This window comes from Daucus carota, chromosome 4 (genome assembly GCF_001625215.2).
Source record: "Daucus carota subsp. sativus chromosome 4, DH1 v3.0, whole genome shotgun sequence".
Classification (NCBI taxonomy): domain Eukaryota; kingdom Viridiplantae; phylum Streptophyta; class Magnoliopsida; order Apiales; family Apiaceae; genus Daucus; species Daucus carota.
In genome coordinates, this window is record NC_030384.2 from 44,285,300 (window position 1) to 44,300,130 (window position 14,831).

The window sequence follows — 14,831 nt, forward strand, 5'->3', positions numbered from 1 at the left end:
TCCAATACCCCTCCCACTAATTAAACGATTTACTAGCCTTTAGCCTTTACTTAATTTTAAATTAGTAGCATGTGTTAGAAACTTACACAAGAATGTTTAGCGGATTAATTATAGTTTTCATAGCTTTCACACCTCACCATCAAGATCAACTGTGCTTTACTGCTTTATTTAATCTTATCCGCCTCAGCTTGGGCCCTTGGCCCTTATTTATATATGTTATCCAGTACGCTATATAAAAGCCCAATAGTACATTCGAAAACGAACCCAATGTAAAGCGCCTTTTTAAGTAATAAAAATTTATGATTGGGCCCAATTTGGAGCCCAACTCGAGTCACACGCAGCCCTACTTAACTATCTACTCTTTTCTGGAGCTCTCTGAGATATCTCCTCCCCCAGTGTGTTTGTACTAATTTCATCAGGTTTTTATCATTGATCGCAGGTATGAATATTGGTTTTATTTTATTTTTATTTTAATGATAATAAAGTTGCTATCGTTCTTTACTCATTTGTTAAAGATTGTATGTATTGTTTTTGTATGTGTGTAAATATGCTAGATTTTGCATTGTTCAATTTGTGCTTGTGCATAGTTTTGTTGAGTATTTTATGTTCTGGGTTTTTGATATGAGGAAATTAGTAGAATTGTCAAGCGGGAAATTCTTTTGTTTCTGATTGGGAGAAATTTAGGTGGGTTTTTGATATGGTTGTACCCAAGTGTAGTAATGACATTAGTACATTGAAGAATTTTAGTAGAGCCTCTATGGTAAGGTCTTTACATGGAGTGGCAAGACTTGCTTGTTTTTTGAAGATATGAGTTGGTTCTGACTTTATAGTTTGTATCCAAATAAAATTGGCAAATCATATCACACAGACTAATGGACAATGTTATGAGTCTTTTTTTCCCCGGATTTTGAATTCAACTATCAATGGCATGTCATTTATAGGAGTCGTAATATAGGAAAACACTCCGTTTGATTGGTAGGAATGTAATCACCAAGGGATAGAGTTGAAAATTTTGAGCAAACTTATAGGCAGAAGATAATCATGTGTAATGGAAGAGTGAAAATGAGATGATGAGGTTTTTGAAAGAAATGATTAGGATATGGATTGATGGAACAGGTGAAAGTTATGAATATCCATACTTACCTCAGTAGGAACAGGTAAGTAACTTACCTCAGTAGAAATCTATATCCATTTTCTCCTGATTTCATACCACCTAAGCAAACGGACTATAAATTTTAAACCCATCAATAATGGCACTGCATGAAAAACTTGGATAACAGTGTGATGTAGGCGAACTTGAGTCAACTATTCTCGGAAGCACGGGTGTGGGAGTTCCTTTTCAAATTAAACTAACATTCCTTTTCAAATTGGGGGCTACAAGTTTTAAAAATATAAATTATACAGTTTCTTTTCTTTCGATTCACACACAAAACACACGAGCAGACAGAGTTGGGGGTTTAGGGATTGTATCAGTGGGCGATTTCAAGCAAATCGCAGAGGTAATCACTCGGCGATTAATTTCAATTTCTTCTTGTGTATATATCTCTATGCAATGGCATGTCTGTGTGTATACATATATATCGGTATATGCTTCTTTGTGATTGTGTTGTGCGGAGAAACATAGGCGATGGAAGGCAGGTGGATTGGAGGTTGAGGGAGGAGGCTATGGTGGTGTTGTAGAAGGTCGCAGAGGGGCTGTATATGTGTAATCAGGTGTGTGCAGATTTGTTAGGAGTATGCAGGGTGTGTATTTTGTATGGGTAGTAAGGGTGTGTGTGTTTTGTGTAAACAGCTATTTTGTGTGTGTAAACAATACACGTCTGTGTGGGTACTATTGTGTGTATGTGCAAGCAGAGGATGTGTAGGCATGTGTGAGTTAACAGGACATGGGTTGGAGTTATAAGTCGGAGGGTAGTTGGTTAGGAGGTGCTACTTATGGTATGTATGGGAGGCTGTTGTTAGTACTATCTGGTTGGGGCGTGGGTTTTTAAGTAAGGGCTGGCAGAATGGTGTTGTGAGAAGGCCGGTTGTAGGACTAGTGTACAGGTTGTGCGCGTGCACTTAGATGGTGGTGTTGTTATGGCGGTGTTGCAGGGGTAATCGGAGATAAGTGGGGGCTGTCCAGGAGGTAGAAGGGGTGCAAATTGATAGTAATACATAGTATTGTTATTGATGTTAACTTGTGAAACTGTGTTTACTTGGTAATTTTAGGATATCAAATATTGATATATATTAGTATTATTCGTTATTATTATTATTACTTTTACCGGTAGTAATAATAGTAAATAATAATATTAATAATATAAATAAATGATATCTTAAATGGTTAAAATGCTTTGCCTATTATTATTTGATGGTAGCATGTAGAATTGAACTGCTATGCTTATTTAATTCAACTTGTAACTATGAATTGAATAGCATGATAATGTAGTGGGCATAAAAATAAGAAATTGTGCTAATTGTTTAATTATTTACTTGGATTCTTTGATATATTTATATGTGTTGGTAAAAGACGACGGCTAATATTTAAAATGTTGCAAGTTTATTATTTGATTAAAATGGCTTAGATTATATGTTATACACGGATAGTTACCCTGCAAAGATTTAATTGGAATGATTGGAATTATTGTCAGTAAATGATATAGGTTTGTGACATTACGAGTTTATTATATGCACTGTTTTAGGAACTTGCATCTAGAATTAGATTTCAATAAGTGTTCTCATTGAAATACGCGGATATTGGCTGCGAGGTGATTTATTGGATTATAATGATGTCTTGGTTTCTGATTTCATTGCTGTAACCTATTAGCGATCCTGTTTTTAGGGGGTCAAAGTGATTTTGATTTATATCCTTTTTAAAATGTCCAGAGTTTGAAATAGATGTTTTACTTTCTTTGAAAAATACATGTTTTAAATTGTTTTTCTTTTAGTGGCACCAAATCTAGACCCCCGGATTTGTGGGATGTCACATATACCACATATCATCAGGACCGTATTCACTATCCTGCATTCCATAATATTATCCCGTATTACCGTGTAGTGTTTACAGGTTTAGAAATAGATCTGTAGTGCAAGACAATATAGTACACTAATATGAAGACTGTAATGTATAATATGTTAATTTGTGGAATATTATTTATAGCATTACCACTACTTTTCTATATTATGTAATAGATATATTTTTGCAAATAGAACGCTCTTAGGCTGTTTTATTTTCAGTGTGTATTTATTTCGGATTGTGAAATTATTAGTTCCGGTATTTTTTCCAATCTGACTCACCTTTTTGGTACATTTTTGTTTATCTACTGATATTCTTGCAGTACAAGTTTAACAGAATGAGTGCAGTAAATGTTTCTGCTGATCTGTCTTCTGAAATGGAAGTAGATGCTTTTCGGCGTCTATTCCCTTTGCGCTTTTATGAGCGCCATCTGCTTGAATCTATAAGACCTGATGCCAGGCCTCTTGAAAAAGCTAGAGATACAACTTTAGCCCTAGGTTAGTTATTTCCGTGTTTTAATATCTGAACTGGTGTTTGACGACAATTTGAATCATGATATATACTGTACATTTAATATAGGAGCTGTGGCATCTGCTGATGGATCTGCGCTAGCAAAGATCGGCCTCACTGTAAGTGGTTTTCACTCTACTTATTGTCTCTTGCTTATGCGTTAGGTTTCTACTTTCTACGGAGCCTACATAAGTTGTTTTGACCACTTAAAGCACTTGTACAAGTCTTTCATCCCCTAACACCTCTTTTTGGTTCAATCTTCTTCTGTTGTCTGTGTCCTTGTGCAGACTATGTTGGCTGCAGTTAAAATGGAAGTCATGACACCTACAACTGAATCACCAGATGAGGGTTGCATAGGTTTTTAATTCTGACCATATCACATTCATTTTTGTTTTTTCTCTGTAGCTGTATAATGTTTAGTTACTTGTGTCTTTTCCAGCTATTGATTTTCATATGCCTCCAATTTGTTCTCCAATGGTTAGACCTGGAAGGCCTGCTGAGGTAGCAACTGTTATTTCTAAGCAATTATCAGATACCATCGTAAGGTAAGTTCTTGCATTGTCCAGTATTAAAGTTTATGTTGTTCTAAAACACTAATATGCTCTGATCTATCGTGTCCACAGTAGAGGATTTTCCTAAAATAATTTTGTCTTGCTGTGTTGTTTTCTTTGATACTGGTCCTTTACAAGTCAAGTATATATTTTATATTTAGTTACACTCAAGTATTTGATTGCGTACACCTGCACTTTATGTTTTCGCATCTGCCAATTAAATATGGTAGATATGACTTCAAATTTTTTTAGCTAATTAGTTTGGATCAATGGAACTTTTCTAGTAGTGTTCACTAAAAATTAAGAGTTCAAGACCAACAACATTAGCTAGAAATATGCCCAAAATCAGGTAACATAGATTCCTAGAGCCCGTTTGGTTGAGCTTATGGCTTATGACTTAACGTGACTTATGACTTAACGTGACTTATTTGATAAGCTGAGAGTTTAAAATGCCTGTTTGGGTAATTTTGACTTATTAATGACTTATGAGTTATAAAAATATAATAATAGAAATAAAAATGATTTATAAGTAATTTATGACTTAGGAGTAATTTTTATCATAAAATAGTTCAAAAAAAAAATAGTCACGGGAAAAAGTACCTCAAACTAACTTCTGGCTTTAAGTCAGCTTCTTGCTTATTTCTGACTTTAAGCTGACTTTAAGCTGACTTCTGGCTTATTACACAAACAGACATTTTTCAGCTTAAAGCCAGAGATGATTTAAAGCCCGGGCTTTAAGCCCAGGCAAACAGGCTCATAGTCTCTCATTGTTTCCAAAAACATAGCTGCCTTGATTTCAAATATGAATATATTTATATGTGATTTTTTTACAATTGAGAATAAATTTGAGTCTTGTTCACGTGTCTGTCCAAATTTTTATGTCAATACAAGCAAGACGGGAATCCTCAAGAGATTGGGCTATAAATTTCTCTAGTCTCCTGCATGACTGCTGGCAATGTGAGTCGTGGGTTATACACGGCATCACTACTTATCCTTTCAAAATTATAACATTTCCGTAATGTATTCGGTGTATTGGCTGTCGCCTGTCAGTGTCAATGCTCCTATTCGGTGACGAACCCAAAAAAGAAATAGAACACCCCCCCCCCCCCCCCAAACGCCCCACCCCGGGGTCACTGGACCTAATGACTGAAGAAACATCCTGATTTCATTCTCTTGACAGTACCAGATTACTGAATGCCCCTTGAGTGTAATTCTGCACACTTTTCAGTATTTACAGAACCCCTGATATAGTACAAATCATATAAGCATGTAGTTTAAAATAGCTCAGCAATTGTTCTTGTGCCATCAAAGTCCATTAAAAGCAATCATAAAAGTTAACTCCTTGGTCGCATCATTAACTCCAATGTCTGCATTAGTATTTTTTTTAGAGAAAAGAAAGCTGTTTAAATTGTCATATACCCTAATATGCAGAGAAAAGGGGATGCAGAACAATGTATAGATTCACTCACCTTTGATATTGATGGTCAGACGGCACTATGAGCCCTGGTTGTTTGTTTTTAAATAAGTTTTAGGTTTAGAAGATATACAATAGTAAAGTTACAAAAATTAATGACTCTGAGACTTAATATTATAATTATTATAATCTTTTTAAAATAAGATAGTCTTTCTCTACTTGTACAGAGTCACCCCTATGGTTAATTAAACATCTTGTCTTTCATATCACTTGCACACCAAACACAATGGATTTCTACCGGTTTACAAGGAACGAGCTCTTTAAAAGTGGAGCAACATTCAGCTGATGTGAAAGATGCTATTGCAAGGGGTAGTTTTATCTGTTGAATTGGTCAGGACTCGTGACATTGTTTAATCAGTTGTTTTAGTCATGATGTTGTTTTACATTGTATCTGTCTCCTTTGGTGGGGGAATCCCTGCGTCCATCAGTGATGCTCTTTTATTATGCTCTATATTAGCATGGTCAATGAATATGTATTCTATTAAATATTATAGTTGTGAATTTTGACGCATACCTTTTCAGAAATCATCTTTTTATTTGCTGTAGTATTTCTTAGACCCCCCCCCCCCCCCCCCCCCCCCCCTCTCCCATTTATGAATTTTAATTTATTGATTTGCATGCTACTGATTGCAAATTTTCATGGCATTTGTAGTTCTGGCATGATTAATTTGAAGGATTTATGCTTGGTCAGGGGAAAAGCTGCTTGGATGGCCTATCTGGTAATAGTCTTCATGATACCATTTTATGTTGTTTGCTGGAGTCATCATCCATTGTCAAACCTAATCTGACCCGCTAAAAACCCCCTGAATACCTGATGCCGTAATGATTGTCAATTTGTAGCACTCGTGCTGAAGGGGAAATCATGTTATTAATACTGTATGTCATTATGTGCACATTTTGGTGCTTAAGAAGATTACATACCTAGAAATGACAAGGTTTGGGGGGCAGATAATTGGAAAAGTTGAGGGAAAAGAAGTCGAAGAGTCAAGAAAAGAATTGGATTTTGAAGCATTAATCAGCACACTCGTGTGTAACTAAATTTGACCTTATGTCCGATTCAGTTGGTCCACATTTTCACTGTAATCTTCAGTACTGTGTTTAAGGCTACTTATTTCTATTTCAGTATCTACTTCAGAATTCAAATGTCACAGAAAAACAAATATAATGTTTAAATATAAGATGGTGTAAAACATTATATTACTAATGTCCATATATGCATGCAGGACATATATTGTTTGGATGCTGATGGTGCTCTATTTGATACTGCATTACTTTCTGCTGTTGCTGCCTTTTCTCATCGTAAGTTTACAAGTTTCTGTAATTTTCCAAGTTATAACTGTTACATGTTCAGCTGTTGGCAATCTGACTAATGTTTATCTATCTTGCAGTGACAATTCCTGTAGTTTCCTTAAATGATGATGGAAGAGTTGTTGTTTCTGAGGAGACTGAGGGTCAAAAGATGGATAATGAGCCAGTTAATAAAGATAAAAGAAAGCTCGAATTGAACAGCATTCCTTTTTCATTGACTTGCATACTTCACAAGAACTATGTCCTGGCAGATCCCACAGCGGAGGAAGAGTCTGTTATGGATACTCTTATGACTGTTGTATTGAATTCTTCTTGTCAACTCGTGTCTCTACACAAGCCAGGGGGAACATTTCTTGCGTATAATGCAGCTGTTCAGGTTAGTATGTCCAGATTTTTTACTTAACAAACTCCAGTTTATACACGTGATGTTTTATGGGATTCCTTTGCGTATTATATTTTTAAAGTGCCAAGTAAATTTTGTTACGTGTTAAAAGAATTGTCTAGTGTAATTCTGCCCAAAGAGAAGGCTGCCGTTGCTTCAGTTGCGATATAATTGTTTATGCACATCTCCTTTATTTAATGCATTCTTTTAAATCACACAAAATATCAAGTTACATTTAATCACAACTTAGTTGAAGATGCTAAGGGGTGCCTCATATTTTACTGCAGGATTGCATTGCATTAGCAAGACAAAGAGTGAAAGAACTTCAGAGTATCTTGACTGAAGCAATTTCTGATATGGAGGTGGACTAAATAAAAGTAGATGGTCTTCAGTATAGACCTCAGTTTTTAGTTCTCTCTCTAGCATCCGCTATAATCTATTATGGTGTTGTAGAAGCTTCAGTTTTGTTTGCAGAGCCCTGAGCAGATTTTTCTATTATTAATATTAATGTAACTATAGCTGAAAAGTGTTTTTCTCATGGGCTTTCGTACTATGCTAGCATCGACACAAAATCTAAACTTTATAAAGATGTTTGGGCATCGAGCAGAATATGGATTGCAGTTGCAAAATTGAGTTGCTCAGTTGAATTTTTTAGCTCCATTAATCATCATCTGTTGTTGCCAAGCCAGTATGATGATATACTTGTTCACAATCTTAGTTTGACATCATATCTGCCTTCTGGGACTACAAAATGTTCTTGTGAATTCTGTCCATCAATTATGAAACCATGGAGGGGCCAAAATGTATTTTTTTAACTTAACTCAGATTTTATTTGTAGGTTATGGCAAGTTTGTTCTTTTTTCTGTTTTCTTGAAATATTCGTTCGATTCAGTTTTTATTCATGAACGGAAATCAAATTTCAGACCTTCAAAGAGTCTGTTAATGCGCTCATGAATAATGAGCTCGGTTAACATGAATAGAAAAAAAGAGGAACTTCATGGACCAATATGATTTGAAGGGTAAATCATTCTTCCCATTCTTTTTGAGATACCTATTCTAATATCCCTCATTCTCCATTCACGATCAAAATGCATCCTAAATTATGCAAGTTAGCTTGTGTATAAATAAAGATAAATGTCATCTTCTCTCTTTGTTTTCATGATTTACTGCTTTATATTATAGTAATATCAACTTTCAATAATTAACCATTTCTAGTTATAATGGAATTTTGTTTTTTGTCTGCTTCAAATTCTTTAAGAAAAAGCAAAATACTTTCACATCGCATGGCCTGAAACTGTGATACATGGACCCATGAATCAACACAAAAATATTATCACTTCCTTTTCACCAAGGAACATACACTTGAGAACAAACTCTACACACACACACACACTGAGGAAAAAACAGAACAGGGTGATGCAGTAAGTTTGCAGAAATGAAATTTGCCTGGTTTGGGAATCAACATCACACTCACTTGGTTACATGTCCATTTGGTGATTAATTTCACCACTCTCTCTCTCTCCTCATCCACTCTACACTCTCACTCCTCCAATCCCTCACAGCTGCTCTGTTTCAGAATCTAATCAGCCAATAGGAACCCTGCAAACTCAATCACCATGCCCAATAGGATAGATTACTCACCCACTCTCTCTCCTCTCTCTATAATCTTGACACCAAAACACAACCTCAAAAACCTTACTTTATGTTTTTGTGTAACTTTGAGGCCACGTGCCCTTAAACACACCACTAACTGAAAATAACCAACTGTCTGCATTCTCTTATAAACTCAGACCCTTCTGCTTCTTTAAAGGAAAAAAAAAAGAGTTGGAGAAGAAGAAGAGCAAGAGGCTCAGTGGCCTTGAAACACAAGCTCAAAACACTCAAACAGGTACATAAATTCATTACAAAATCTTGTCTTTTCTGTTGTGTGTGTTTATAATTCTGTAATCAAGAAACAGGGGAAGTGTTCTTGAATTACAGAGTTTTTAATCATGGCTTCTTTGATGTCCTCCCCATTTACATTGCCTACAACTAAAGTAGACCAATTATCTTCAATTTCTCAAAAACATTACTTTCTCCATTCTTTTCTTCCCAAGAAAACTAACCCATCCAACTCCAAATCACCCATGAGAGTGAAATGTGCTGTTGTTGGCAATGGCCTTTTTACTCAAACCTCACCCGAAGTGCGTCGAGTTGTGCCTGAGAATCTTCAAGGCCTTCCTACTGTAAGAATTGTATATGTAGTATTAGAAGCTCAATATCAGTCTTCACTTACTGAGGCTGTTCAAATTTTGAACAAAAGTGAGAAGAATGCCTCATATGAAGTTGTTGGATACTTGGTTGAAGAGCTTAGAGATGAGGAGACTTACAAAACTTTCTGTAAAGATGTTGAAGAAGCCAATATCTTTATTGGATCATTGATTTTTGTGGAAGAGCTTGCGCTTAAAGTTAAGGCGGCAGTGGAGAAAGAAAGGGACAGGCTTGATGCAGTTTTGGTGTTTCCATCAATGCCTGAGGTGATGAGACTCAACAAGTTGGGAACATTTAGTATGTCTCAACTTGGGCAATCGAAGAGTCCATTTTTCCAGTTGCTCAAGGGGAAGAAGTCATCTGCTGGCTTTGCTGACAGCATGTTGAAGCTTGTGAGGACTTTACCTAAAGTTTTGAAGTACTTGCCGAGTGATAAAGCCCAAGACGCGAGGCTTTACATACTTAGTCTGCAGTTTTGGCTTGGTGGTTCACCTGATAATTTGGTCAATTTTGTAAAAATGATTTCTGGATCATATGTTCCTGCTTTGAAAGGACTGAAGATTGAGTATTCGGATCCTGTTTTGTTCTTGGATAACGGGATTTGGCACCCTTTGGCCCCTTGTATGTATGATGATGTGAAGGAATATTTGAATTGGTATGGGACGAGGAGGGATGCAAATGAGAAGCTGAAGAGTCCGAATGCACCAGTAGTTGGGTTGATTTTGCAGAGGAGTCATATTGTTACCGGTGATGACAGCCATTATGTGGCTGTGATCATGGAATTGGAAGCAAAAGGGGCTAAGGTGATTCCAATTTTTGCTGGTGGCTTGGACTTTTCAGGGCCCGTTGACAAGTATCTTGTTGATCCTATCAGCAAGAAACCTTTTGTGCACTCAGTGGTGTCACTGACTGGTTTTGCTCTTGTTGGAGGACCAGCAAGACAGGATCATCCGAAAGCTATTGAGGCATTGATGAAGCTTGATGTGCCTTACATTGTTGCATTGCCTTTGGTATTCCAAACCACAGAGGAGTGGTTGAATAGCACATTAGGCCTGCACCCAATTCAGGTTGCTTTGCAGGTTGCTCTCCCAGAGCTTGATGGAGGCATGGAGCCCATTGTCTTCTCTGGCCGAGATCCAAGAACAGGCAAGTATAATTTATTTTTTTACAACTTATTTTTCCTGGAATATATGCATAAAAGTTAGTTAGTAGCTTCAGTAATCTACTATTCTATATTGCCATGTAACGTGGTACTCATATGTGAATCCAATTTTACTGCAGGGAAGTCGCATGCTCTTCACAAGAGAGTGGAGCAGCTTTGCACTAGGGCTATCAACTGGGGTGAACTGAGAAGGAAAACCAAGGTTCGTGACCTTTACATTACTTCTCGTTTCATCATAGGTGCTTTCCCTAGTTACATATTTGTGCAGTGCATAGTATTACAATTGTTGTTTGAGTCAACCATATTCTAGAGTATAAATGCTTTAATCAAACATTCAGGTGCTTAATATTCAAGTAGTTTGGGATGAAGAACAAGAGAAAGTATTTCATGTGTCTTTTCCGTCATCAGTAGCTTCTGTAGCTTTATAAGGCCAGGATATATAGTTATATATTTAAAATTCTTCTTGCAAATATATTTCCATATTTGAGGTGTTTTCTGTCATAATTGTCGATCAAAAAAATTCTGTGAAACTTGTCGAGTTTATTCATATCATCCTTATATTACCTCTACTCTTAAAAACTCTATTCACCTGAATAAATTTTCAGAGGTATTTTAGTACACTCATTGTTTGTAAAATGTGAATATTATTAGGTAAGCACATAATACCTCTGTTCAACAATATTGGATCTATATCTTTACTGATCTTGCAAAATGTAAAATATCTTACTTTACCTTTGTGTCAAGATTATGAACTTGGAAAATTAGAAGTATACTTATTGTTCATCAAAGCATGTGTACTTGGAGGATGAGGTTTTTATTCCTCCATGACTTTCTTGTGTCAATGTATAAGAGTTGTCTCAGCTACTTTCATGATGTATCATTTTCAAATTCGATAGAGGCCAAATGTCTCACTTTACTATATTTTTCTTTAAATTATGCTGAATAAATGGAAGTGGAGATTACAATGTTAGCTAAGTTCTTGATCATATCTATATGCAGGCTGAGAAGAAGGTAGCAATCACTGTATTCAGTTTTCCTCCAGACAAAGGAAATGTTGGAACTGCTGCTTACCTGAATGTGTTTGCTTCCATATTCTCTGTTCTCAAAGACCTTGAAGGAGATGGCTACAATCTAGAAGGACTTCCAGAGACAGCCGAAGCCTTGATTGAAGATATACTTCACGACAAAGAGGCTCAGTTCAGCAGCCCAAATCTCAATGTAGCATACAAAATGGGTGTCAGAGAGTACTACAAACTGACTAGCTACGCAACTGCATTGGAAGAGAACTGGGGAAAAGCTCCTGGGAGTTTGAATTCTGATGGGGAGAACCTGTTGGTGTATGGTAAGCAATATGGAAATGTCTTCATTGGCGTTCAGCCTACATTCGGTTATGAGGGTGATCCTATGCGGCTTCTTTTCTCTAAATCAGCTAGCCCCCATCACGGTTTTGCTGCATATTACTCATTTGTTGAGAAAATATTCAAAGCTGATGCAGTGCTTCATTTTGGCACTCACGGTTCTCTTGAATTCATGCCTGGTAAACAGGTTGGTATGAGTGATGCTTGTTACCCAGACAGCCTTATAGGCAATATTCCCAATGTTTACTATTACGCAGCCAATAACCCTTCAGAAGCCACTATAGCCAAGAGAAGGAGCTATGCAAATACTATAAGTTATCTCACTCCTCCAGCAGAAAATGCCGGGCTCTACAAAGGACTGAAGCAGCTTGGAGAACTCATAGCTTCTTACCAGTCTCTCAAGGACACTGGTCGCGGTCAGCAAATTGTGAGCTCTATAATCAGCACAGCCAGACAATGCAATCTTGACAAAGATGTGGATCTTCCGGATGAAGGAGCTGAAATCTCTGCCAAGGAACGTGATCTTGTGGTAGGAAAAGTGTACGCCAAAATCATGGAGATTGAATCGCGACTTTTACCTTGTGGACTCCACATCATTGGTGAGCCTCCATCAGCGATGGAGGCTGTTGCCACTCTCGTTAACATTGCAGCACTAGACCGGCCAGAAGAAGGGATTACGGCTCTTCCATCAATCTTGGCTCAGACAGTAGGAAGAGAGATTGAAGATATATATAGAGGAAGTGACAAAGGAATTTTGAAGGATGTTGAGTTGCTTCGCCAAATAACTGAGGCGTCTCGTGGAGCCATAAATGCATTTGTTGAGAAAACAACTAACGAGAAGGGCCAAGTGGTTAATGTGACTAGCAGACTCAACTCTATCCTCGGTTTTGGTATAAATGAACCTTGGATTCAGTACTTGTCAGACACTAAGTTTTACAGGGCTGACAGAGAACAACTGAGAGTTCTGTTCGGATACTTGGGTGGGTGTCTGAAGTTGATTGTAGCTGATAATGAGTTGGGAAGTTTAAAACAAGCGTTGGAAGGCAAGTATGTGGAACCAGGTCCAGGTGGTGATCCCATCAGAAACCCGAAAGTTTTGCCAACTGGGAAGAATATTCATGCGCTTGACCCACAGTCAATTCCCACTGAAGCTGCATTGCAAAGTGCTAAGGTTGTGGTGGATAGGTTGCTCGAGAGGCAGAAGGCTGACAATGGGGGGAAGTACCCCGAGACTGTTGCACTTGTGTTGTGGGGAACAGATAATATCAAAACTTATGGTGAGTCTTTGGCTCAGGTTATGTGGATGATTGGAGTCAGGCCGGTCGCTGATTCTATTGGCCGGGTAAACCGGGTGGAGCCTGTTAGCCTTGCAGAGCTTGGGAGGCCAAGAGTTGATGTTGTTGTGAATTGTTCTGGAGTGTTTAGAGATCTCTTTATCAATCAGGTACTTATCCTTCTTTCTTGTGGTTCAGATTGGTTTAACAGATTCTGGTTTGATTGATAATCTTATATAATTGTTCAAAACTAATCACTGTTACAGTACATCATCATATTTCTAAGGTTCAAAATTTTCAAATTTCTTGACAGATGAATCTCTTGGACCGGGGTGTGAAGATGGTAGCTGAACTAGATGAGCCCGAAGAAATGAACTTTGTCAGGAAGCACGCACTAGAGCAAGCCAAAACTCTTGGCGTTGAGGTTAGGGAAGCTGCAACTAGAATATTCTCCAACGCCTCAGGCTCGTACTCCTCCAATGTAAACCTTGCTGTTGAAAATTCTTCATGGAATGATGAGAAGCAGCTTCAAGACATGTACTTAAGCCGCAAGTCCTTTGCATTTGACTGTGATGCTCCTGGAACCGGTATGATGGAAAAGAGACAAGTATTTGAGATGGCTCTAAGTACAGCCGAGGCCACATTCCAAAACCTTGACTCTTCAGAAATCTCCCTTACTGATGTCAGTCACTACTTCGACTCTGACCCTACCAATCTGGTACAGAACCTGAGGAAGGATGGAAAGAAGCCGAATGCATACATTGCAGACACGACCACGGCTAATGCACAGGTAGACATCTATTATCTGGTCTATATATTTATTCGACAACCCTTCATTTCCAAACAGATATTAAATCTTGTATCCACTATTTTTTAAGGTTCGTACTCTGTCCGAGACTGTCCGACTAGATGCACGAACGAAGCTCTTGAACCCCAAATGGTATGAAGGAATGCTGTCCAGCGGATACGAGGGTGTTCGTGAAATTGAGAAGAGGCTAACCAACACAGTGGGATGGAGTGCTACCTCAGGACAAGTGGACAACTGGGTCTATGAAGAAGCAAACACCACATTCATTAAAGATGAAGAGATGTTGAAGAGGCTAATGAGCACAAACCCAAACTCCTTCAGGAAGCTGCTGCAGACTTTCTTGGAGGCCAATGGCCGCGGATACTGGGAAACTTCAGAAGAAAATATCGAGCAATTAAAGCAGTTGTACTCTGAAGTCGAAGATAAGATTGAAGGAATTGATCGGTAAATATGTAACTTACAAATAAATTCTTGAATGCAGAATAACATTCTTAGTTTACCTGAGCCATTTCTCCCTTGTGAGGGGAGACTGGGTTAATGTAACTTCCAAGAACAGTTCGAATGTGAATTTGTTTTTTCCACTTCCCCAACTGTAATTTACATCATTTTGGGGTTTTGTCTTCATTGTATGTAATTCAGAGTATTACATATTGAAAAGTATATATGCAATCGGTTACATGATTGTTCTACAGCTGCTTCTTTGATAGATTATTCATACCGTTTGTGTAACGAACTTATAAGTCAATTTCTGACATT

General features: G+C 37.6%; 2 protein-coding genes across 3 annotated transcripts; both read left to right on the top strand.

The window, feature by feature from the left end:
* The first annotated feature begins 312 nt into the window (after window positions 1-312).
* Window positions 313-7,759, top strand: LOC108218053 (uncharacterized). Of its 2 annotated transcripts, none has more exons than XM_017390975.2 (9): window positions 313-439; window positions 3,321-3,495; window positions 3,578-3,627; window positions 3,796-3,865; window positions 3,948-4,053; window positions 6,186-6,252; window positions 6,757-6,832; window positions 6,922-7,217; window positions 7,511-7,759. In XM_017390975.2, exons 2-9 carry the CDS (start codon window positions 3,336-3,338, stop codon window positions 7,592-7,594), a joined length of 909 nt encoding a protein of 302 aa, XP_017246464.1. In that variant the 5' UTR covers window positions 313-439; window positions 3,321-3,335; the 3' UTR covers window positions 7,595-7,759. The 2 variants fall into 2 exon arrangements, with proteins under 2 accessions (XP_017246464.1, XP_017246465.1); XM_017390976.2 differs by having other exon boundaries at window positions 316-439; window positions 3,335-3,495.
* Window positions 7,760-8,928: 1,169 nt separating this feature from the next.
* LOC108218051 (magnesium-chelatase subunit ChlH, chloroplastic) lies at window positions 8,929-14,766 on the top strand. The gene is made up of 5 exons (XM_017390973.2): window positions 8,929-10,619; window positions 10,755-10,837; window positions 11,635-13,437; window positions 13,581-14,057; window positions 14,146-14,766. Exons 1-5 carry the CDS (start codon window positions 9,215-9,217, stop codon window positions 14,521-14,523), a joined length of 4,146 nt encoding a protein of 1,381 aa, XP_017246462.1. The 5' UTR covers window positions 8,929-9,214; the 3' UTR covers window positions 14,524-14,766.
* Window positions 14,767-14,831: the final 65 nt, after the last annotated feature.

Coding starts and splice junctions, on each gene's coding strand:
- LOC108218053 (XM_017390975.2), top strand. CDS start 3,336: ATGAGTGCAGTAAATGTTTCTGCTGATCTGTCTTCTGAAATGGAAGTA. Junction 3,496..3,577: donor AGATACAACTTTAGCCCTAG/GTTAGTTATTTC, acceptor CATTTAATATAG/GAGCTGTGGCATCTGCTGAT. Junction 6,253..6,756: donor CTGCTTGGATGGCCTATCTG/GTAATAGTCTTC, acceptor ATATGCATGCAG/GACATATATTGTTTGGATGC.
- LOC108218051 (XM_017390973.2), top strand. CDS start 9,215: ATGGCTTCTTTGATGTCCTCCCCATTTACATTGCCTACAACTAAAGTA. Junction 10,620..10,754: donor TGGCCGAGATCCAAGAACAG/GCAAGTATAATT, acceptor ATTTTACTGCAG/GGAAGTCGCATGCTCTTCAC. Junction 13,438..13,580: donor GAGATCTCTTTATCAATCAG/GTACTTATCCTT, acceptor ATTTCTTGACAG/ATGAATCTCTTGGACCGGGG.